Here is a 26,082-nt window from a genome sequence, read left to right as displayed (position 1 = left end):
TTCATTGAAGTTCCTGGCTCGTAGTTGCTAGTTGCTAAAATAGGTGACAATTAGTTAATGATGATAATCTGTGCATTTGAATGAACGAATCCACTAAAAGCTCCCAACCAATCAAGGATTCAAATAGAGACTAATATGTCACCGGTTACAGAAATGATTTCAGGTGTGGTGTGGGGTTTAAAAATACCTCCACCGGTTACAAATAAATAAATAAATAAAAGTTATTAAGCCTTCTTTTTAGAAAAACTTTGATTCCAATGATTGAAAGCTTGGAAATCCTTGAAAACCTACTCTAAACTTATCTTTGACTTTGTCACCTATAAATTTGGAAGAAAAATAGCACAAGGACTTCCTTATTATTTTATCTACCAATGTTATTACATTAGTGTCATTTGCATTGTAAATAAATAAATTTGATGCTATGGCCCGGCTGCACAAAAGCCTGTTAACTTTTAATCCCGATTAAATTCCACAAGAACCAACCAGAGAAGCCTTCTTCTTAGAAAACCTTTCTTTGATTGGTTCTAGTGGAATTTAATCATGATTAAAATTTAACAGGCTTTAGTGCAACCTGGCTATAGAATCCAATAACCTACCTACCTTTTTGTGTATTCGAGAAGTTGATATTGTGGTAATTATTCATATTGAATGAAAAAGACTAAGAATTTGTCAAAAACCACAGATTTATTGATACTTAGAAAGACCGGTTTCGGTTATTACACCATTGTCAATCTCTGATGAACTAACTCATCTCATCTCAGTCAACTCTGATGAGTTAGTTCATCAGAGATTGACAATGGTGTAATAACCGAAACCGGTCTTTCTAAGTATCAATAGATCTGTGGTTTTTGACAATCTCTTAGTCTTTTTCATTCAACCTACCTACCTATATCAGTAAGCATGGAATCTGGACCCTGGGCTCCCTTGAATGATGATGCAATCCAAATGCCCTTGAAAGCCTGGTTATAACTGTACTGGATAGTCCCCCTTGAGACACCATGGTATCCCCAGACCACAGGTTCCACAACATCACCCACTTTCGATCTCAAGAGCTCTGACAGGGACATTCTCCTCATCATATCATCCCAGGCAAGCACTGTCATGCTGGGCTTTTTTGATTTTATGTACCTGCAAATCAGATAGCATTTTATTGAAAAAACACAGTTTATTTTTGTCACATCCACATTTATAATATAATATATTAAGCGAGCAATTTCTGTATATTTATATCTGTTTATTTTTATATGTGGTTATTTATGTTCAACAGATCTCGATAACGGCTCTAACGATTTTCACAAAAATTGGAACATAGTAGGTTTATGATATAAAAATTCGATTGCACTAGGTTTCATCCTTGGAAAAAGTCGCTGAACGCCATTAAAAGGATAATTAATCCCTGGCTGAAACAGCTGTGGATAGTAAAAAAGTGAGTGAGCGAGTGAGTATGTGAAAAATCAAAATATCGCATCCCCGAAATTCATAAAATGACATATAGCCAGCTGTGAAATATAAACACGATCATTTTAGAGGATTGTGTTCTGTTTATCAATAAATAAAAATAACGAGCGAAGCTCGGTGCCCCGATATTTAGACTTGAAACCAAAACATCTTCAGCTGTAGTTGATATGTTAAAGTCACTGCTTCGTGTTGATTTCAACACGAAACTGCAGTCCTGATTAAAAGCCTAAGGCTAGGCGCACACCAGTTAGTCAAGACAAGACAAGACATGATCAGACACGTTCAGTCACAATACTTCACATAGTTGCTTATGAAGACATGTCTAATTTTCAATGACTAATCAGTGTGAGTTGCGTCATAATCATTATGTGAAGTATTGTGACTGAACGTGTCTGATCATTTATTGTCGTGTCTTGTCGCGCCTAGCCTAAAGCTGCGTTTACACCGGAATTAATAACACGAGTTATTAACAAAAAGTTGTTAACTTAACTGAATCGTCAAACATTTCTCTTAACAAAAGTTAATAACTCGTGTTTTTAACAGAAAATTCCTTGTTATTGGAGAAAATGTTATTAACATATATGTTGATTAACATCAGTTACTAACAAAAATGTCAAAAACTTTTGTTATCAACTCCGGTGTAAATGCAGCTTGATAAATATGTGGATGTGACAAATAAAACTGTGTTTTTTCAATTATGGAAAAATTCCACAATATCAATTCTCATTCAACAAAGTTATTAAAATTCTATTTATTTGCCATGACAGTAAAATAATACAATGAATTATCATTTTCAATGTAAAGTAAAACAAAAAGACAATCAATTCCTTCATGTACATAAAAATAGAAGTTTGTTCATGCAAATAACATAGAATCACTGTCTTTACACCATAATATCATAGAGAAAAAATAGCATAGGAAGATATCCCATGGTATAGGGCGTTTATGATCCAAAATTCACTCACGCCGATAGTCCTAAAAGTTATTATTTGTGTAGCTATACGGGTGATTCAAAAATGACTTTACAACTTTGAATTCAAATTTAAATTTAAAATTAAAATACATATAAATTTTATCAAACAAGGTACAGAGCTGGTTTTGGTGTTGTTTTAAAGGAAAACACTTCAAGTTTTTCCACCTTCAACTAAAAATTTTCTATGTTTCTTCCGTTGGTTATCCTGCAGACATCCCATCGATGGTCGATTTCTTCCCAGACTCGCACTAGCATTTCAGGTGTAACTTGCTCAACAGCAGCGCAAATCCTTGCTCTAAGTTCAGGTAGAATGGCTGGCAAAGGAGGTACGTACACCATATCTTTTATGAAACTCCACAAGAAAAAATCCAGCGGTGTTAGGTATGGGGAACTAGGGGGCCATGCAATTGGCGCATTATTGGAATAATATATTGCAATATTGCAATTGGCGCAATCCATTGATTAGGAAAGCGGTCATTAAGAAAATCCCGGACATCAGTCAGATAGGGTGATGGTGCGCCATTTTGCATAAGGAAAAAATTTCGTTCTTTGGTCATCCTCATCGATCTGTGGTATAAAAAATTTTGCAACATATCAAGGTACACTATGCCGTTTTTTCAAACCAAAACACACAGATAGCACGTCCGGGTCCAGTGAAGGCAGCCATCGTTGACGTAACTGCCGCTAGCGCTTGTGCGGCGCGTCCAGGCACTAGCGGACTACGAGAGTCAAAACTTGGAGTGTTTTCCACCAAAACCAGCTGTGCACCTTGTTTAATAAGATTTATATGAATCTTCAAAGTTGTAAAGTCCTTTTCGAATCACCCGGGTATAACGCTGGTAGTCTCTCATACTGTGCCCGGCCAGAACAGTAATAATAGACAGTAATCGGCTTGAGTTAACAAAAATCAGCTTCAAATTTGGAACATAAATGGCATGCCAGGCTAATCTCCACTCTCAGCAAGCCTTGACTAGGAAATACTGTAAAGTTTTCATACTTGGCGATCTCGTGGCATAGTAAACAATATTAATAATGAATAATGAATAATGAATAAGGAATAATAAATAATGAATAAAATATAACAATCAGTCAGTCACCCAGCGACGGTGATCATGTGATCCAGAAATAGACCGCTGGAGCTCCAACCCATTTGCTGCATTCGCTGGTGACACTGGCCACACTGTCCCATGTAATAAACCTCGTCGCAGCCAATATGGATGAACTGAGACTTTGGATGCAATGCCAACACGTCATCGATCATCTCCTGCAGCAGAGTCATCGTCCCGCTCCTCGAGGGGCAAATCGCCTATCAACCAAAACACAAAATAAATTATAAAAATAATAATATCTAGAGACCTGTCTGGCTCAGGCCTGGTGTCAGAGTTTTCAGGTCGCAACTGATCAATTCAGGGCCTCTGAAAGATATAGATTAAATCATTGAAGAATATATTTTTTGTAGAAAAAAATATAATTGATTATTTTAAAAAAGAATGGGCAGTTAATATTATATCAGATATACCGGTATCAGCTATATAAAAGGCAGTGGCTGAGCAGATAATCGGCAACGTCGTCCCTATCTCTCTCCACTGCCATTACTATAGTAGACTATAGTAAGATTCACGTCTTATCATAAACGTGAATCAATAAATAAATAACATAATTTTCATTGACTCTATTAGTTGAGTTGAAGTCTCACTAGGGAATGAATCACCATAAAGTCAGTAGAAATTCAATGATTAATTTATTCATTTATTAGAGCAGACAATACAATAGTCGGAAAAGAAAAACAGGCTATTGCCCAAAACTTCTTAGGGGCGGTTTCCGAGCTCGGGATCTATAAGTTTTGGACTTACAGAGTCCAGGACTGAAATAAGCTCTCGGGTCTAAATCGACTTTCTGAGTTACGATTTTATCTTCTAAACTCCGGGGTCTATAAAGTTCTCGACTTATTTGAGTCCAGGACTTTAATGTAGTAAACATGAGGGAAATTCACAATATTTTGCTGTTATATTGTTGGCATTATAGCAAAACGAAAACAGCTGATTGCAGCGGGATAATTCAAATGATCATGCTCTCTAAACTATTTTGTGAAATATTCAAAGCAAAACCTAACATTTTGAAAGATGAATGAATAAACATTTTATTTTACTTTATGCTATTATTGATCATTGATCCTAACCAGTGATTTTGGAATAAAAATTTCATTAGGCTATTGAGTTTGAGAACGTATTTCTTTTGAAAAAAAAAACTGGAATAATAATTTATTATTGTTATATTAATATGTTGAATATGACATTGATTAATAACATTCAGATTGGAATATAAATTCCAACCCAATCCTGTATTATTTTTCTTGAACATTTTTAGGTTATGTCACATTTGTAAAATAAGGTTAGTTTTTTATGCCTAATTCTGATACAATTTTATTGCAAAATAAACTTGCAAACTATAAATTATGAATTTAGATGGACTAATCCAAATATTTTAGGGGTATTCCATGACATCTATTTGGCTTTTCATCTACTCCAAAACAATAACTGAATTGTGTTTGCTCAGTTAGGTGTAGAACTTAAATTTAAACCCTACCCCAGTCGAGGGTTTAAAATTACGCTGTTTTAAGTTCTGGACTTAACGATTTTTGATAAATCCTCGACTCGGAAAGAGGCGAGAATCTAATTCAAGTCCTGGACTTATAAGCCCTTCACTCAGAAAGCGAAATTATAAACCCCAGGGTCTAACGTGATCTCTAAACTCCAGAGTCTATTTAAGTCCTCAACTATGTTAATGCTCTGACTCGGAAAGCCAATTCTCTGACTCCAGAGTTTAAAGCCAGTTTAAGTTTAGAACTTAGCTAAATCCCGAGCTCGGAAACCGGCCCTTAAATTTCCTAATTATTTTGATATGAATTAATGAAATGATAGGAATTGTTCATATTTCCACCGCCTTCTACAGTAGATATTCAAGACATCCCGATAATATCTGATACCACATTTCAAAAATCACGTTTTGGAATAGAATAGTACTAGAATGACTTTTCACAGAGGACTATGCCAAATATCTCAAAATTCATAATGGGTACAAACGTTTTACTGGTTTAATTTATTGTAAACATAGTTAAAAAATCGTTTTAAAAGCATAGACGATTGAAGCTTAGGCTGGGCGTATAACGGTTAGTCAAGACAAGACAAGATATGATCAGACACGTTCAGTCACAATACTTCACATGGTTGCTTATGAAGACATGTCTAATTGCAATGACTAATCAGTGTGAGATGCGTCATAAGCAACTATGTGAAGTATTGTGACTGAACGTGTCTGATCATGTCTTGTCTTGTCTTGACTAACTGGTGTGCGCCTAGTTAGACATACAAAGATACTACTCATGTTTTCTTACCAACAAGACAACATCACCAACAAGGAACACAACATCACCAACATAACAACATCACCAACAAGGAACACAACATCACCAACATGACAACATCACCAACAAGATAACATCACCAACAAGACAACATCACCAACAAGGAACACAACATCACCAACATTAAAGAGTATGTATTCAGGGATATTTATTGTTATTTATAAAATAGCTTTATAGTACCTACTTTTTTAAATAAATAAAAAATAATAGATTAAAAACACAAATTAAAACACGTTTTGAACTATTAGTAAAACGTTTATTTGAAATTTTATTTAAAACCTGAAGATGATGTGGAACAGTGGAACATCGAAACTAGTAGTTTTTATTTGTGTTTTTTTATCTTTTATTCTATACTAGTTTCAAAAAAGGGTACTATAATGCTATTTTATAAACTAGCCATGTTATTTGGATGTGGCCACTTTCAGGAATGCTTCAGTACGACTTTAAGTTGTACATGAAAGATGGAGCCCGTCACACGATCAATCATTCCAAAATAGAATTTTGATGTCTGTTGATAGGGTCATGTTTTACAAAATATCTTATAGCCTATGATGATCTTTGATAATAAGATTGTGAAATGCAACCTTGAAGCGAACGCATAGAGGAGTAGACAGACGTAGAAAAAATCAATACAAAATAAAATTACAAAAGAAAATCATAAAAAATTTGCATTCTGACGAGAGCAGATATATGGCGACAGATGGACGTCTGTGTGCGTTGCAACATTAAACACCGAGGGAGGGATTTTACCTCCATCTGTCTGCTGCTGTGAATGTTCGCAATTGGGAAAATAAATAAATTTGAATTCCAAGAGACATGGCCCACTGTACTTTTCCAAGTATTTATCGGCTAATAAATAATATCGGGGGACCGAGCTTCGCTCTGGAGTACAAAAGCGTAGAAAATGTATTACAAAAGAGGAAATTATAATAATATTTATAGTTTATACCGGAATGTTCACAGTGGATTGAGATTAATTCCCAGTGGAATGCAAAAATCTCTCTCACAAAGGCCCGATTGCACAAAATCCGGTTAAATTTTTATCCTGATTAATTTCATGTGAACCAAATATAAGAAGACCATTTTTTAAAAAAAGGCTTCTCTGATTGGTTCTCCTGGAATTAATCAGCATAGAAATTTAACCAGATTTTGTGAAACCGGCACTAAGTACCAAATAAATTCAGTAGTATTCAGTACATAGATAGATATACATATTAAGCTGGGTTTTCCTTTGTGCGTAAATGCCGTCGTCGACCAAGACAGGGAGAGAATCTCAGATTGGGTGGATTTCAATGGATTTCAATGTTGCGTGGATTTCATTTTGTCTTCTTAACCTAAAGGATTATGTTCAATTATGTTTTAATGGGGGAGGTTGAGCTTATACTTTTTTATACTTTTAAATGACAATATGTTGATATTATTGGATTTCAAAATTGGGTGGATTTCAATTTGTCTTCTTAGCCTAAAGGATTATGTTCAATTATGTTTTACGGGGGAGGTTGAGCTTATACTTTTTTATACTTTTAAATGACAAGATGTTGATATTATTAGAAACATTTAACTCTTTAATAATAAAAACAAGTAATGAAAAGTTGTTTTGATCAGCTGTTTTAGCACACTTGAAATTTGGACAATATGAATGTCAACAATGCTTGTTATCGTCGACTGCGGAAATTTACGCACAAAAGAAAATGCACCTTTACTCAATTTTTAATGCAGGAACTCCCCCCCATTGACATACGTATAGTCTTCTTGGAGGAAGACTATTCCACGCCATCTGTAGTCTAACATTGAAGTAATGATATATAATTTTGTAATTTAATAGTATATCATGTATCCTATTATATTAAGCTAGCAGTTTCTGTATATATGTATTTATTTATTTATAGCACATAACAGGAAACATTTTATAGTCGTATAATACTATTTGGTAGAGAGTTAGTGGGGAGGATATTTTTCAAGAACTATAACAAGAATAAACAGAAGAGAAACTGTCTGGAAATACAGTGACTGTTTTAAAAGGTAGGCGTATACGATGTCCTTATAGCTGTCTCAAGTCACCTCGAAGAGAAAATAATAAAAGAAGAAGAGATAAGAACGAGTAAAGAAAAGATAAAAGAGGAGGTGGCAGTGTAGTATATTCTCCTCTCTCTCACTCACTCTCTCTCTCTCTCTTACACGTACACTCTCTCTCTTTATACGATGTCTCTCTCTCTCTTACTCTCTTACTAAAGAGTCTCTCTCTCTCTCTCTTTTACACGTACACTCTCGCTCTCTCTCTCTCACTCTCTCTCTCTTTTGGTAGAGAGTTAAGTGGGGAGGATATTTTTAATATTCTTCCCAAAGAATGGACATTGATATGTCCAAAGCTCCGCCAATTTATGTAGATGCATAACAATATGATTATTATCTATAGTTATTATATTACAAATTGCTTTTTCATATAATATACAGTTCAATAGTTATTTTCTTAGTCTATATTATGTAAATTCATCTATAACTTTGCTGTATTGTAAGCTATTGTATACAAGTGTATAAGCCAGTATATATTGTAATCTACATAAATAAAGTACTCAATCAATCAATCAATCAATACTCATTTGAATAGGTAAGAAGATACAAATAGGTGAAAAAACACTTATAAACTTAGATAATTATCCGAAATTTTTTATGACTGCGTCACCTTCCTCCACAGTGACTACAACTAGATCAACCGTTGAAGAATGTGACGCAGTCATCGAAAATTTCGGATAACAATCTAAGTTTTAAGTCTATAAGTGTTTTTCCACCCATTTGTATCGTTTTAACTGTTAAAATGACTATGTATTTATTTATGCAAGAGGTTCTTGATGTAAAAATTCGATTGCACATGGTCTCATCCCTGGGAAAACTCTCTGAAGGCCAAAAAAGGACAATAATTATTCATCATAGGAGAAACAGCTGATAATTTGTCGATAGAAGTGAGTGAGCGAGTGCATGTGTGAGGGAATGAGACAAAATTATGACTCTGCTGTTGAACTATTGCAATCATTCAATCAGGTACTTAGTGCCGGTTGCACAAAAGCCTGATTAATTTTAATCCTGATTAATTTCACGTGAACCAAATCAGAGAAGACCATTTCAAAAAGACGGCTTCTCTGATTGGTTCTCCTGGAATTAATCTGGATGGAAATTTTGTGCAACCGGGACTTTGTGAGAGGGATTTTTGCATTCCACTGGGAATCTCAATCTCAGTCCACTGTGATTAGATAGAACCTTTCTGTATGAACTATAAATATATTATAGTCTCCTCTTTCGTAATGAATTTTCTATGAATTTTTACACCAGAGCGAAGCTTGGTCCTCCGATATTTGTTGACCGAGCGAAGTGAGGTCTAAGATTCAGGTCGACGGTTTGACATTTCTCTTAATGTTTAAATGTTTATATGTTTATTTGTTGCGCATTTACGGCGAAACGCGGTAATAGATTTTCATGAAATTTGACAGGTATGTTCCTTTTTTAATTGCGCGTCGACGTACATACAAGGTTTTTGGAAATTTTGCATTTCAAGGATAATATAAAAGGAAAAAGAGCCTCCTTCATACGCCAATATTAGAGTAAAAATCAGATGTAATTATTCATCATAAATCAGCTGACAAGTGATTACACAGATGACGTGTGGAGAAGCCAGTCTATTGCTGTATTCCCATAAGGTCTATAGTTTAAATCAGGTACTTGTGGATGAGAGAATACTGCGTGAGGTCTACTGTTCACAGAGCTACTAGTATTAATGTAATTTTACATAATTATGTTTGTGATGCAATGTGGGAATAAATTGATTTGATTTTGATAGTAATACTCTCTCAAATCTGTAGTAGAGTAGCTCCTATAGATCTATGCTACTAGATGTAGGATGCAATACGTACTTCAGCACCAGTTTCACCCAGAGAATGTAATATACACTCTACATTCTATTCTCTCTAATTTTCTCATCTTTATGTCAACTTCAATCATCATCAATTTATACTTATCCTATACTTTTTGCTGAGAGTGATGCCAACAGAGTTCTAGGCTTGGGTAGCTTGGAACATAAGAAAGATAAGTGGTAAGATAAAATTTATCGTAGATTACAATAAATGTTGGTTTATAGCTGAACAGCGGGAAGTATGGTTTCCCCAAATCACGTAGGAAAATCTGTGAATTCTACAAGTTGTGCAGGCTCAAATTTGAGAAAGGCTTCTAATTGTAAGAAATTTTTTTATCACTAGAATGAAGCCATCTGACAATACCCAGCAATTCTAATATATTTGCATAAATATTATTAGGTTACATTTTCCAAAAATGAGGGGAAGAGGGATTGTTTATTTCCGTTGAGAAAAGTTTTATTAACTAGTTATTTTTGAATATGGATTGTTGAGTTCAAATCGACGAGCTCGTTAGAGAACGAATATGATAATATTAGATAGAGAATTGCTCAAGCCGAAATTTATGTCGTAGTCGTACTGTGACTGTTCACACCGTTCTTGTTCTAATTTTGTAGTTTTCCTCTTCACAGACAGACAATAAAAAATGCACTCCAAATGCTTGAATTTTCAACCAAGAATAGTTACGTTAAACTTTAACCGTGATTAATTTCACGAGAGCCAATCAGATCGAGAAGGCTTTTTTGGAAAGACGGCTTCTTTAATTATTGGTTTTCGTGGAATTAATAAAGATTGAACTTAACCGGCACTAAATGTGAGAGGGAAGTAGAAGGAAGAGGGAACATATTTTGTAAGTAGTAAGATGGTTTTATATTATTATATCTTAATATAGTATGATTTTTACTTTCCTTGCCCTACTACCATAGGTGAGGAAAGTATTGCTTTCCAAAAAAAATTAAGGTACCCCAATTTCAAGTTTTCTATACGTTTCAAGGTCCCCTGAGTCCAAAAACATAATTTTTCACTGTATAATTGACGTTTTTGTCTGGATCTAAGCATATAACGAATGACACCGCGTCCTTTTAAAATTTCTGTCGCACTTCTAGTCAATCATCTATTTGGCACATAGGAAAAAGTTGCAAATTCCGAACAGAAAAATAAAAACGTTGAAACAGATCTAAGGTTATCAAGACTGCTTTCTTATTAAGGTGCGTACAGATATACGCGCCGCGAACATGAGCAATTCACTTTTAATCAGCTGACTATATCTGTACGCACCTTAATATGACAATAAAAAAAATGAATTAAACGATACAGATATAAAAAGTTTGGCATCAGCTGATTAAAAGTGAATTGCTCATGTTCGCGGCGCATATATCTGTACGTATCTTTACACGTTAATTTATGAGCAACCGGCGTATCACGCCTAGCAACAGAGCTGTCCTGTATGTAGTCTGCCTTTTTTGCAGGATTCAGGCGACAAATGGGGACAGCTCTGCGACACCCCCCGACCCCGGACCCAAAACCTTGCCGCAGACCCACTTGTGACACGGGGCGTGGTGCAATTCCACCACTTTCCACAGTTGGAAAATTATTTTGTCAAATGAAAACGCAAGCCGGGCTCCGGCCTATGAGAGAAAATCCGTTGGACCTTCCTGTGTCACTTAGGGGTGGGAGTCACGTGATGTGACGTCACGATGTGGTGGGGGAAACGGTCCCCTGTCGCAGTATGGGGGTAGGGGGCCCTGGGCATCGATTTTATACACACGGACCCCCTCTTACCCCCTTCAACCCCTGACTACCTTTCAGTTTTCCCGGAACCCCTACTTGCAATTCTTTACAACTTCTGCCGGCATCACTTGAGATCCTCCAACGATTTTCTACTTTTACTCCCTCCTCCTCCTCCTCACCAACCTCGTGTCTCATCACTCAATCATACTTCTTCTCATCAATCAACAGCTCACTATTTACTTCAAAAATTAACCAAAATATTTTCAAAACTCATATTCATTTATTTTATTCATTTATACAATAAGTACATTATCAAAATGATAGAGAGAGGAAAAATAAGGTAATCTTGTGCTATTCCTCTCCCAAATTTGAATAACACATAGTCCGAAATAGGTTATAGGCCTACTTCATTACTAATATTTAAAGAACTTAAATAAGATTATAAATGAATCTTGATCAAATTATGTACGGTACCGTAACTTCATAGATTAATAAAAATGTTTCAAAATCAAACTGAAAATGTATTCTGTTGATACAATAACATTTAACAATGCTATGCTATCGGAAATTCCCAAGTATGTGTAGTAATTACATAGAGAAATGCCATCTTTTCTCATTGGTAGTATAGACTGTTGGGATCTAGAATTAATAATAGTCCTATTTATTCATTTATATTCTTCTACTCTACGCTGTATAAAATAAATTGAAACATGGCTCTTCATCCAAAGAAATTGCAGCGTTACCAAACTAAGTAGTATCGCAACTATTTCAAATAGAACTAGCCAGCAGGCTCGCATCGCTCGCCTTATCCGTCTGACCAGAGGGCTCCGCCACCTGGACCCTTTTAATTGAATCTTGATCAAATTATGAAACTTTATAGATAGAATGAAAAAGTTACAAAATCAAACTGAAAATGTATTCTGTTGAAACAATATTCTTCTTCTTCTTCTTCTTCTTCTTCTTCTTCTTCTTCTTCTTCTTCTTCTTCTTCTTCTTCTTCTTCTTCTTCTTCTTCTTCTTCTTCTTCTTCGTCTTCTTCTTCTTCTCCTTCTTCTTCTTCTTCTTCTCTTCTTCTTCTTCTTCGTCTTCTTCTTCTTCTTCTTCTTCTTCTTCTTCTTCTTCTTCTTCTTCTTCTTCTTCTTCTTCTTCTTCTTCTTCTTCTTCTTCTCTTCTTCTTCTTCTTCTTCTTCTTCTTCTTCTCTTCTTCTTCTTCTTCTTCTTCTTCTTCTTCTTCTTCTTCTTCTTCTTCTTCTCTTCTTCTTCTTCTTCTTTCCAGGATTAAGGGCGCACACCTGTTCCGGTTTCAAAGGATATAGCTCCTCATCTTATGTCATTGAACGAGCGTTAGCAAGTTCTCACTTTTGACTTACTGAAGACCAAAGTCGTTGTCCGTTTGTTTGTATATCCTACATACACAACAAGATAAATAAAAATAAAAATTACCAATAGTACTACCTAATAAATTTAATAATACAATAATAGAGAAAACATATGAAGTAGTGGTAATATTACCATGAAGAAGAAGAAGAGTTAGGAGGAGAAGAAGAAGAAAGAAAAGAAGATAGCTTGCTGCGAAAAAGTTCATTAAGAGTCGGCCCGGGTCCAATGTTGAAGGGAGGAGCAAGTCTCAAAGTCAGTCTCTGAGTGACCCAATTATCATTTAAATGAGGTTTTAGGAGAAAATGGGGCCTTCATTCCACCCCCTCCCCTCAGGGCAAATTGAGCCCCTGCCCTTCCCCGAATCACTGGGCACAACCACTTTAATGACGGGCCTACTGTTCTCACGTTTCAACGAGTACAAAACTTAATTTCAGAAAATGCTCCAAGTCAACTATATCTAATGAGATTCATTTCAAACTAACAGAACTTCTCATAAACAACACCAACGATTCTCATTTTATTAATGCTGACATAGTGCATCTCAGTATAGCAATACCATCTAAGTATAGAAATATACAATAAAAAATTAATGATTTGGTTTCAACATGATATATCATGTTGTATTAAATACAACAACTTACAATCCCGAGTCAAATATCAAATTGAAGAGGACCTGTAAGCAGGATGTGGAACGGCGGGAGAAGCCTCCACCAAATATGGAAGCCAGATGTGCCTTCACCAAATATGTAAGGGTGGGAAAATGAAAAACAAGAAAAGATCGTACAGGTTTTTGATATTAAAAACAAATCAATAAATTATTTTATTACGAAATTAGAATTATAATTAGAATTTATTACGAAATAATAATCAGATGAATATTTCAGGGGCTACTCGCTTTGCTGATCTGTGGTCGTTCAGTTTATGATAATAATAAATAAAAAAAATTACTATTTAGAATTAAAGATCTGAGAAATTAAAAAAATGTACAATTAACTATTATCTTACTTTACCTTAACAAGAGTCCCTTGGCCTGCTCTTCAAGGTCCAGTTAAAACACTCCCGAATTTAAATAAAAAAAAACTCTGCCAGTTGATTGAATCAAAAACACCAGCTTTCCCTACAAGATTCAAATCCTGAAAAAAACAATTATGTAGGTTTAAACTGCCCGGACTGCGACAGCCTATATTTGAATTCTCAAGACAGAATCCTTCAGGTAACCAATGCCTTAACTCAACAACTAACTTCACAAACGGTTCAAGTAATACGGGCCTCGAAAGAAAAATTCCAAATCTATTTATGTGAAAAACACATGCAGCCTTGATTCACAGACCAAAAGTCAACTCACTCTTGTTTGTATAGCATGGAGCTAAAACTCATAATATTGCCTTCACGAAACGTGATAAAACACACGTTTCATCTTTGGACATTGGAGATCTTCTCGCTTTATCAATTATATTTAATAATTAAATCCGCGACCAGATTCCCAATTCACAAAATAATATTTCAAAAATTGAATTGGTTTTGATGTCATGTATGACAGACCTCAAAGGCTCAACTCACACTTATGGGACTCAGGTCGAGAAGATACTCGACTCTAGTCGAGAGCATGTGTTTCCAAATGGTGGCACTCAGACCAGTCGATTCAAGTCTCTGCGACTGTCACCATTTGGAAACACATGCTCTCCACTAAAGTCAATTCTCTTCTCGACCTGAGTCCCATAAGTGTGAGTTGAGCCGAACCGTTTTAAATAACAACCCAATAGTAGTTCTGTCAACAGTAGACCTCGCGCAGTTATAAACCACAGCCTTTTCTCATACTGTCCATCAGAGTAAATCCTGTCCGTATGTCGTGTCGGCAAGATATTGCTGTGAAAACGGCTAATGGCTGGTGGGGTTGGTGCATCAAAATTATTGCTAACATCAAAAGCTAATCTCCTTCAAGACATACTGGCAACAGGTCAGCCCGAGTTGAAAGCAGAGAAAGGTCGAGAGAAAATACTATATTACTCTCAGTTATTTATCACATGCGTCATTGCATGCAACTATAGTAAACGCAAATTGGGGAGGCGGGTGATGGTGGCTCCATCTATGAGTGAAATTGGTAAATTTCAAGCAGTGAAAAAAGTTCGAACAGTTCGTATGCTTCGTGTTTGTTTTCATTTGAACGTCATCATAACCTAACTTCACATTGGAAATATTTTTTTTCAAGATTTTTTAAATTCAGTCATACATTTTATTCTAACTGAATAATTTGGAATGGACATCAACATTTCAAGCACCAATTCAAGCCTTCACTGAACCGTTGCAATTGTACAAGTGACGAGTATTTGTTGTTTCTCTCTAAAACATCACTAAAACTTTATTTTGAAAATGTCATATGATTAACACATCTCCAATATTTAGAATAATGCAATTTAAAGTTTGAAATTTATCAATTTCACTCAGAGATGGTGTCGCCATCACCCGCCTCTACCAGGGTCTATAAAATCGCCATTTTTTGGGGTTCCAGTTCACCAATTTTTAAATTTATTTTTAGCTGTTATCTTCGTAGATTGAACATAATTATGATGTGTTATTGGTAATTGGAATTTAAAAATAATTCTTCCTACAGAATGATAGTATTTAGCAAAATACTAGAAACTTAATTGTTGATTTTCAGATTTAATTGATCCGGAAACTTTAAACTCTTTTTGCAGTTGGCTTCGAATATTTCTGTCTTGTTCCAATGCCTTATGAATCATAACCCTTAGGTTACAAAAATAAGAACAATTTTTAATTATAAATAAATAAGTAATTCAAGCATTTATTAATGAAATTTCATTATTGAAAAATTGAAAACCTGAAATTCACATACTATCTGAACTAGAATATTGTTTTTAAAATGCATAATGCGTAATTTTGTTACAAGCAAATTGAATTGGATTGGATTTTCAAATGTACCACCATAGAGACCCCATAAAATGGCCGCTCCATGAGGAACACAAATGTCATGACCTGTATTTATCAAAGACCTTAAAGATGCATCTCTTTAAGGTCTTTGGTATTTATAGACCTTGCCTCTCCAATTTGCGTTTACTACCGCACCGATTAGGAGGTGAGATCGGTCACACACCGATTAGTCAAGACAAGGACAGTCACGTTTAGTCACAATACTTCATATATATTTTGTTTATTTCTCTCTTTTTAGAAAACATGTTAACTTCAGAAAGTCCAAAATATTAACTAGATCCTGTTAATGTAGAACAGTACATAGTATATTAACAAATATTGTAGCAAACATAGTATATCATTCTAAATCGAATTCATAGTAGGCTATATCTATTTGTAATTGATGATGTGTTTGTTTTTTGAAGTGCGAATGAATTGTTATTTTGATGAGTGATAGTAGCTTCACCTAGATTTTGATTTGGACTGTAGTATAAATTTGAAAAAGGACAGTTCTGGGCATAAGCCTGCTGTGTCTCCTCATATAACTATAAAAATAATTGTACGACCGAGAAAATGAATAAATAAATACAAATTTATAAATTCAATCTTTCGTTACAAATTTTCTATGCTTTTACACTCCAGAGCGAAGCTCCGATATTTCGGATATCAAATGCATGCATCATTGCTCTAGACAGCTGATCTATGATGAATTGCATGACCAGATAATTGAAGCAGCGAATAGCAAAAAATTAACACACCAATAAAGCCCACTAAAAAGAGACCGGTGGCAAATCTGAATACTCTGTAGAAAAGCATATCAAACTCCCGGCTAGCTTGTGTTGTTTTATGGAATAAAAAAGTGAAGATTGGTGCGGTCGTAATGTCTTGACTAACCAGCCAATGGTAGAGCTGCATTGGTAAATGCGAGAGAAACTACTGTTTGTCATTGGTGGATAAGAGCCGGAGGTGAGGATGGAGGACAAGAAGAAGATATAGAAGAAGAAGAAGAAGAAGAAGAAGAAGAAGAAGAAGAAGAAGAAGAAGAAGAAGAAGAAGAAGAAAAAGAAGACTGAGGGAATAGATGAGAAGAAACAGAACCATCGTGACAATGGGTATATTATTTATGAACCTGCTCTGGTGGCTTCTTCTCATAGTACAAGCTGAACTGTATGAAGACTGTTTTGAGAAAGCTAAAAATGTTTTGCTTTTGTTTGTAATGGAATCTGTCTTTGACTTCGTTATTTTTGTTCACCTATTCCTTCAACATCTTCTCCGAGATTATCTCAATTTGGATTCAGTTAGAGCCTACCACCATAGAGAAACAATAACGTAAGTAGATATCCCATGGTATAGGGAGTTTATGTCGTAACTTTTACTGTTATCTCAACCCGATTACTGTTGATTATTGTCGATTTTCACTGTTTTGGCCGGGTGAGAGAGTATGAACGGCACAATATGAGAGACTACCAGTGTCACACAGCTTCAAGGGAAAGAACTAACTTACATGGACTATCGGCTTGAGATAACAGTAAAAGTTACGACATAAACTCCCTGTACCATGGGATATCTACTTACGCTATTGTTTCTCTATGCTACCACTAAATAAAATATAATATTTACTTTATACTGTATCTATATAATAAAGCTGCGTTTACACCGGAGTTGATAACACGAGTTATTAACAAAAAGTTATTAACTTGACTGAATCGTCAAAAATTTCTCTTGACAAAAGTCAATAACTCATGTCTCTAACAGAAAATTCCTTGTTATTAACAAGATCTTGTTATCAATATAATTGACTTCCATATGATTTCATTCAACAAGACTATTCATATGATATAGTAGCCGGAATAAAAAGCAAAAAATTGTCTTCAAATTTGTATTGAAACATGTGTGTGATCATTAAAATAATGATCTTCATCTGATCTAATGTAAATAAATTATAATGCGTTTACACCAGAGTTTAAAACAAAATTAAAACACATCTTCTTTTGGCTGCTAGTTTTGTTATCAACAAAAGTTAATAACTTTGTCACGTGTTTTGTCTGCAGCTGTAGTTATTAGGGAACAGCTGTAGTTGTAGGGTAGGGATGCTGGGCGAGGGGGTTGCGGGGTGGATAGTAGTAACCTGTTATTAACAAAAGTTACTGACTCTCGATGGATAACATAGATCTTGTTAATAAGATCTTGTTAACACGAGTTTTTAACATCAACTTTTTTCAAGAGAATTTCATGTCGATTCAGTCAAGTTGACAACTTTTTATTAATAACTCATGTGATCAACTTTGGTGTAAACGCAACTCAACATGATGTTATTGACTTTTGTAATTAACATCAGTTGATAACAAAAATGTTAAAAACTTGTGTTATTAACTCCGGTGTAAACGCAGCTTAAGAGAGAGTAGGGTTGTGTTTGTTCGCATCAAAACATGTCAACTTGTGGATTGCATACCTGAAAAACGGGAATGGTTCAGATCTCCAAATTTTCCACATAGATTTTAAAAATATCAGTCTCGTGCATCTCAAAGCCCAAATACAAATTTTCCTTCTAGATTTTCCGTAATATGTTCAAATTTTCATCATGGGACATTAATACATACCATAAGTTGTATGTAAATATTATGATCTAGAACTATAATGAACTATAATCTAGAGAAACTTCCTCCTCGAAGCAGATGATTAAAATTGACAACTAAATTCATCATCATCATCATTTACAATCAGCTCAAGGACAAAGAAAGAGACTACAGTCCAAAACCTCTTTTCATCCCAATTTCATAAAATAAATTGATAACCAGTCCGATTTTGTCAGGTTGGCATTAAGTTCAGGAAGGTTTCTAAACAAAATTTGAGTTCTGTCACTTTAGTAGGTTAGGACCAAAACTCATCTATCTTCTATCTATATATATATAAAAGCGAAATGACACTGACTCACTGACTGACTGACTCACTCACTCACTCACTCGCAGAACTAAAAATCTACCAGACCAAAAACGTTCATATTTGGTAGGTATGTTCAGTTGGCCCTTTAGAGACGCACTAAGAAATCTTTTGGCAATATTTTAACTCTAAGGGTTGTTTTCAAGGGTTTAAAGTTTGTCTTTTAGCATGTATATTCTTCTTCTCCCAATCTCTTAATTATAATTGAAATTTCCATATCATATGTTACTATAGAACTATAATCTAGATAGAGTACCTCTTCGAAACAGTTGTTAACTGGCAACTGAATTAATAATTTTGTCAGGTTGGCATTAAGTTGAGTTGACTTTGTTAGGTTGGCAACAAGTTGAAGATTTAAATGCATTTATCGCAGAAAAATTGATTGGGCACTGCTACTTCAATCCTGGGAATGTTATATTACTAGCCGTCAGGCTCGCTTCGCTGGCCATATCCATTTAGCCAGACGTTTAGTCTGGACCCCCGACTGGATTGTCCCAACATATGATAAAAATGCTCAAATGAAAAATGCAGGCGAGCGAAGCGAGCCTGCTGATCTCATTCTTGGACGATCCAGTCGGGGGTCCAGGGGGCGGAGCCCACTGGCTAGACGGATATGGCGAGCGAAGCGAGCCTGACGTCTAGTACTATAATAAAGGAATGAACTGGCTCAAACCAATACCTACTATTACTTAAGCAATAGTAGGTATTGCTCAAACACGTATATATGTGATAGGAAATTTATGTTTGACGCATCATCACGTCTAAACTACTGGACTGAAATTAACTTGAAATTTTGCATAAGATACTTAATTAACCGAGGATGGTTCTAGGCCAAGCGTACTTCAAACTCTTCAAGATTCCACTATTTTTCAGTTTGTCAAGTTTTAAAATAGACCCTTGCGGAGCACGAGTTACCTGCTTGTATCTAATATTATATTCCATATTATCTGATAAACTATGGATCCATCTAGTCCAAAAATAAGACGCTTTTCCATAGTCCAGGCAACAAATGCTCAAAAAAAGGTATAGATGGATAGCTTGGAACACAAGTTTGTACCCTGTATCTCTTTAAACTTTAAACTTCACTGCCGAGCATGTTCCACCCATATTCTGTGTCAAGCCATGAGATTCCGTTTGGGATCTCAACTTTAGCTATTTTCAGTGTATGTGAGATCCCAAATGGGATCTCGGTAGATGTTGTTTCCAACAGCTCTGTGATCCCGTTTGGGATCTCAGTAATAGTGTTTCTCTTCGTTCCAAAGAGATCATTTCCTCAGCTTTAAAACGATGTACTTGGCTTGAAAAAATGTTGATTTTAAAAAAAGATATTCATATTTGAAAATGACTTGATATTTCCATTTTTCACAATTTTTTTTTCAGTTGTAACATTAGTTTTTACCCAGTAAGTACTTCATAAACTTGATCCAATATGATATATTGCTTGTCACTTGGCCTGTAAAGTTCTAACCTCTTTGGATCATGGGAGTTAGCATAACCTAAAGTTGGTACCAGCTACAAGAGCGTTTGTTTACATTACAGCATGGAGAGATACAAAATGGAAAGATCGGCGAGAAATTCTAATGCTCAGTACTACAGATTCTGCTGAAATGATAGAAGTCAGGAAAAGGAATAAAATGATGATGAAGCCTTCTGTCGTTTTGAGCTACAACAAGGGCAAAGCTGCTATTGATTTAGCTGATCAGCTGTCATCCTACAACTCACCACTAAGGAAATCATTGAAATGGTACCGGAAGGTGGCATTTGATATGATTTGCAATATAGCTGTAGTGAATGCTCATCACTTATTCACCACTGTCAACTGCAAGAAAATGTCAATCACAGACTTCAGAACTTCATTAGTGAACTCTCTGATCAATCAGAAGAAGCCAGAGTGCGACCCACCCATCAATGTCATGACCAACAACCATGAACTTGTGAAAGCAAATAAAAGTCGTTGTGCACCCTGCTACCAAACATGCAGCTCAAAATTTGCAAAATGCCCAACTACATTCCAAAAAAACCCGAACAAAGTGCTCCATATGCTCAATTTACTATTGCTCAGACTGTTTTTTCAGAGAACATAAAAGCAGAAAATGAGTAAGCACAATACTCAATTGATTCAATTTTTATTATTTTGATGTACTTTTTTAAAATTTGTATTGATTTGTCTAGTTTGTATTAATTTGTATTGATTTTTTAATTTCTATTGATTCTTCCAATTTGTATTATAATAAAATCATTCACTTTTCCAACCCATACCTCTTGATTGAGCTGTTCAACTCCCATTTGACCCCTAATTGTGAAAACTTTAAGAATAAATTTCAAATCTGAATAATTCACAAACGTAGGATATTATATTGTTTGTATCATTGTTTGTATCTAGATTAAAATTCACATAGGATGGATGACATAAGAATACTCTTGATTGAATTCAATTGTTTAGAAAATAATCTGGTATAGTATTCTCAAACTTAGCAATACCGGGAGGCCATGAGATCCCAATTGGGATCTCAGGTTTAAAACCTTGAAAACAATCAATTTTCCCTAGGATAACTGAAAATAGAGTAATTTACTATGTTATAATTAAATCAACATAATATTATCATCATGGCCTGTTGGTATTGTTGGTTGAAATTAGCTATGGCCCAGTAGTCATACAAGGTGAGATCCCAAAAGGGATCTCATGGCAGTGAAGTTGTTAAAGGGTAGTTAGGGGTAAAACATATCAAAATTCCTTACTCCCACCCCTTGAGCTCAAGTGATAAGGGTGGTTTGAAAATTTCGTTTTTCATTTTTGCCTTTTAGGTATGAACAATGTTGGGAACAATGCCTTCCACCAACATCACTTACGACCAAACATGAAGCTTGCTCAATTCTCTATAAGTTTTGTTTCGTAGAGGTTTGTGATATATTCAATAGTTTTCAAGATATCCGCTCTTAAAAATGTAAAATCTTTAGAAAAAAAACTTGATTTTTATGCAGCTTTCCACACTTTCAGATGTTATAACACTACAAAAAAGCATAGGAAAAATATGTACTGGACGTGGGGAGACTTAAATTCTTTCCAATTTGATGAATAATTTTACCATTTCTTCATGCTTTCATCCAATGATTTATTGTTGTAGCAGCTTTAGGAGGGGGATTATTACATTCCATTAGATCATTATTTTGACACTGCAATTTGATGGAGTAGGAGGGGATGAAGAAGAGGAGGAAGGGAAAAAGAAGAAAGAAGAAGAGGAGGAGAACGAGCAGGAGGAGGAGATGGACGAGAAGGAGGAGAAGCAAGAGGAAGAGGAGGAGAAGGATGAGATGGATGAGAAGGATAAGGAGAAGAATGAGAAGGATGAGGGAGTGTAAGAGGAGATGGAGGAGAAGGAGGAGGAGTAAGAGGAGGAGGAGGAAGTGGTGAAAAAGAGGAGAAGAAGGTGGAGAAGGAGAAGGATGAGAAGGAGAAGGAGGAGGAGGAGTGAGAGGAGATGTAGGTGGAGAAGGAGGAGGAGGAGGAGGATGAGAAGTATGAGGAGGTGGAGAAGGAGAAGGATAAGAAGGATAAGAAGGAGAAGAAGGAGTGAGATGAGATGGAGAAGAAGGAGGTGGAGGAGGAGTAGGGGGAGGAGGAGGAGAAAGATGAGGAGGTGGTGAAGGAATAGTATGAGGAGGAGGAGGAGGAGGAGATTAAGGAGATGAGGGAGAAGGAGGAAGAGCAAGAGGGTGAGGAAGAGAAGAAAGAGGGATCAATAGGGAGAGGAAGAGAAGAACAAGGATGAGAAAGAGGAAGAGGAGGATGAAAAGGTTGAGGAGGAGGAGTGAGAGGAGATGGAGGAGAAGGAGGAAGGAGAGTAGCAAGAGGAGGAGGAGGTGGAGAAGAGGATGAAAAGGAGGTGGATGAGTGGGAGGAGGAGTAGAAGGATGAGGATGAAAATGATAAAGAGGTGAAGAAAGACGACTAGGTGGAATATGAACAGGAGGAGGAGAAGAAGGTTGACGTGAGGAGTGGAATGAAGAGGAAGAGGAGGAGAAGGATAATAAGGTGGAGGAGGACGAAATGCAAGGGGTGGAGTAGGTAGTAAGGAGGAGTATATAGTGAGTAGGTTGTGAGTTGAGGGGATGAAGGGGGAATACGAGGAGGTGGAGGACGAGGAGGAGGAGGAGGAGGAGGAGGAGGGGAGGAGGAGGAGGAGGAGGAGGAGGAGGAGGAGGACGAAGAGAAGGAAGAGGATGAAGTGTAAGAGGTAATGACTCGTGATGAGTCCAATCAGAGTATGTCACTTGCACATGACAAGCACCCCTTCTACCACCTCATTAAACTATCAACGGTCTACTATTCGAAAAGAACCATTCATCTTTGCAAATTAGCTACAACATAATATATATTACAGGTAGAAATTGTTAGCATACTATCCAATATTACCAAATTTTCTGTAGCTAATTGAAACTCAACACCGACAGTAATGGAATGAGGCTTCCTATTGTTGGACAAAAATTGAAAAGTACGAGTACAGTTTTTTTTCCATTGTTATAGCAGATTCAATGGGCCATATGAATAAAGTTGAGCATTTGCTTATACTTCTAAAATATGGAGCATTTGCTTCATTTTCTATGAATACACGTGAGCAAAACCATTTGCTCATGCTCATCAAAAGCATAGTTTGAGCATTTGCTCAAAAGTAAAAGCTTCTGCTCAAAATTGTATGAATAAACTAGAGCATTTGCTCAACTTTTGCTTCAAAAAAGGTGAGTCTAGTATAGAGCAGGTTATCACCTTTTGCCCATAGTAAAATGGCTCAACTAATTCGTAAGAGGAAGAGGAAAGTATACCAGATACGATCACAACCAATAGTTGAGAACTATAAAACTCTTTTTGAGATTCAACCATGATACATATCACCATTATCCCTACAAAAGAATAAATACAAAAGATAGCTACCTGTTATAAAGATAGCCATCACAAAATAGGAAATAGGTATTTAAGAAGATGAAAGTGTAGACGAGTATAAGAAGGCTATTGATATTATAAGAATATGCTGAAGATTATTATAGAGATGACATTTTTTCACGCTATTATTTCAATTCAAAATTCTAAACTCAACTAACCTAAAACACTATTCTAAATAGAAAACAGAGCAGACGACGCAAACACAAGCGGTGCACCCTACTTGCATATTTAGCGCTTCCGTGAGCTATAAAAACAAACTAAGGCTACAAAAGCGAATCAGCTGTTGAAAAATCTTTAAAATACGTGAGCATTTGCTCCAGAGTTTAGGAGGATAAGGTAAGAGTATAAGGTAAAGCTTATTCATATAAAAATGAGCAAATGCTTTTGCTTCTACCTTTTGCTCATGAGCAAAACCTTATGCTCCATGCTTTTGCTCATGAGCATTTGCTCTGGTTTCATTCATAAGGGCCAATGTGTGGGGTGAAATTTTCATCTCTACAAGTGTCAACTTAGCGGTTCCACACCTTCAATAGACGGGCTAGAGATGCGTATTTTTGCTATGTTCACATCCTAACTAGTCTTCATTGAACTACAAAGACAAAAATTGTGTACCACATATTCCAGGCTCAAATTTCATTGTCAAGTGATCAATTGTTACGAAATTGAAAATTTCACCTCCCACATTGAATCTGCTATAACAATGGAAGGAAAATATGAAATAGTGAAATAAAACTTGAAGAGAAATCAAAGCTCTACAAATCTACGATGAGCATTTATTTTCACGATGGATTGTTGGAGAGTTAGGCCCTTTATAAGCCCTGAAAATGAAAAAAAAAATGAATAAAAAGCTGTGTTCTAACAATTTTACACTTTTAAGTGTGTATACTTCGAAAACTGTTGGAGATATCACAAAACACTACAGAACAAATATTGTAGAGAATTTATTAGGCTTCATTCCTGAATGAAATAAGTTAGTTATGTCGGTTGAACTCATTTTTCTAAGATATAAGCGTGTAAGCAAAACATTGAAAAATCCTATTTTTAAAACACCCTCATCAGCGAGGAACTCAACCTGCTACCACTCAGGTAGAGAGAACTTCAAAGTCCTAACTCCGCCAAATATAGTATATTTCGCACCTAGGGCCGAAAATGAGACTTTTCCGGCTCGAAATCGATTTTCAAGTCCGAGGCCGTTGGTCGAGGACTAGAAAAGATTGAGAGCCGGAAAAACATTTTTGCCTTTGGTGCGAACGCTATTTATCGCCACACAGAAAAAATAAACAATATATATATATATAATATATATATATATATATATATATATATATAATATATATATATATATATATATGAGTATAATTGTTCATTAAGCACTTCCGAAAGCAAAAGTGGAAGGTCATAGCTCTAGCAAGTCTGAGGTAATCTGAATATCAGGAAATTGTCCTAGTATTTTCATTTTTTATTCTGATTTGTTTAAATGACCTAAAATATTATATTCAATCATTTGGGAGGTTGAGTTTATACTTTTTTATTCTTTCAAATGACAATAAGATGATATTATTATAAATGTTTCAATTATTGAATAATAAACACAAATGATGAAAAGTTTTTTGATCAGCTGTTTTAGCACACTTGAAATTTGGCTAATCTGTTAGCGGCCGGAAAGGGTACTCTTCCCGGCCTTAGCCGGAAAGAAACCTGTTCTGACGTCAGACGAGATTCGTCTGCAAACAATGTCTTTCAGATCTACGTAGGGACTGGCTACGTAAACAGCTGCTTTCTGTGCAGTGTGACGAAAAATATTTTTCTTTATTTCATCCCTTTAGCACAAGGATTAGGGATGGGAACTTTTGATATGTTCACTCCTTAACTGGTCCCAACAAAGCGGCAAAGTCAAAAATTGTGTTCAAAACATTCTCTCAAAATTCCTTTGCCAATTGGTCAATTTTTGCAAAACTGCAGATCTCACACTCAACACTGAAGCTGCTGCAACAGTCGTGGGGATTAAATTGAATTGAATCGCTGCCTCTATAAAAAACCTAGGAGGGCGAAGTTAGGGTGCAGCCGGCCCTCTTCTACACCTAACCCTCCATACAATTCTAAGTTACAAAGGTACAACTAGAACAACATAATAAAAACTATGAATTTAAGTTAAAGAAAACAAAATAAATTCAACAAAGAGAATGGGGATGTGAGAGAACTTGTGAAATAATACATCAAATTGAAGACAATTCAATGCTCTATAAGCTCATAATCAGGATCGATTCTTTCCATTGATATTCAAAAAGTTATAAGAGAAGTTATAACAAAATTGGAGGGAAATGTGTTTTTCTTCAAAAATGCCACATCTTTTAAAAATTTAAGAGCGGATATCTCGAAAAGTGAAAGATATAATATAGAAAAAGTT

The 26,082-nt window shown here is 35.6% G+C and overlaps 1 protein-coding gene across 1 annotated transcript; it reads right to left on the bottom strand.

Annotated features, from left to right (window-relative positions):
• Nucleotides 1-877: 877 nt before the first annotated feature.
• On the bottom strand, nucleotides 878-3,733 carry LOC111057169 (hexosaminidase D). The gene is made up of 2 exons (XM_039435712.1): nucleotides 3,529-3,733; nucleotides 878-1,128 (listed from the first exon to the last, which is right to left on the bottom strand). Exons 1-2 carry the CDS (start codon nucleotides 3,708-3,710, stop codon nucleotides 879-881), a joined length of 432 nt encoding a protein of 143 aa, XP_039291646.1. The 5' UTR covers nucleotides 3,711-3,733; the 3' UTR covers nucleotide 878.
• Between the last annotated feature and the right edge of the window lie 22,349 nt (nucleotides 3,734-26,082).

Source organism: Nilaparvata lugens, chromosome 9, assembly GCF_014356525.2.
Source record: "Nilaparvata lugens isolate BPH chromosome 9, ASM1435652v1, whole genome shotgun sequence".
NCBI classification, from domain to species: domain Eukaryota; kingdom Metazoa; phylum Arthropoda; class Insecta; order Hemiptera; family Delphacidae; genus Nilaparvata; species Nilaparvata lugens.
Note: the sequence above shows the minus strand (reverse complement) of the source record. Positions and strands in the feature narration are given on the sequence as shown.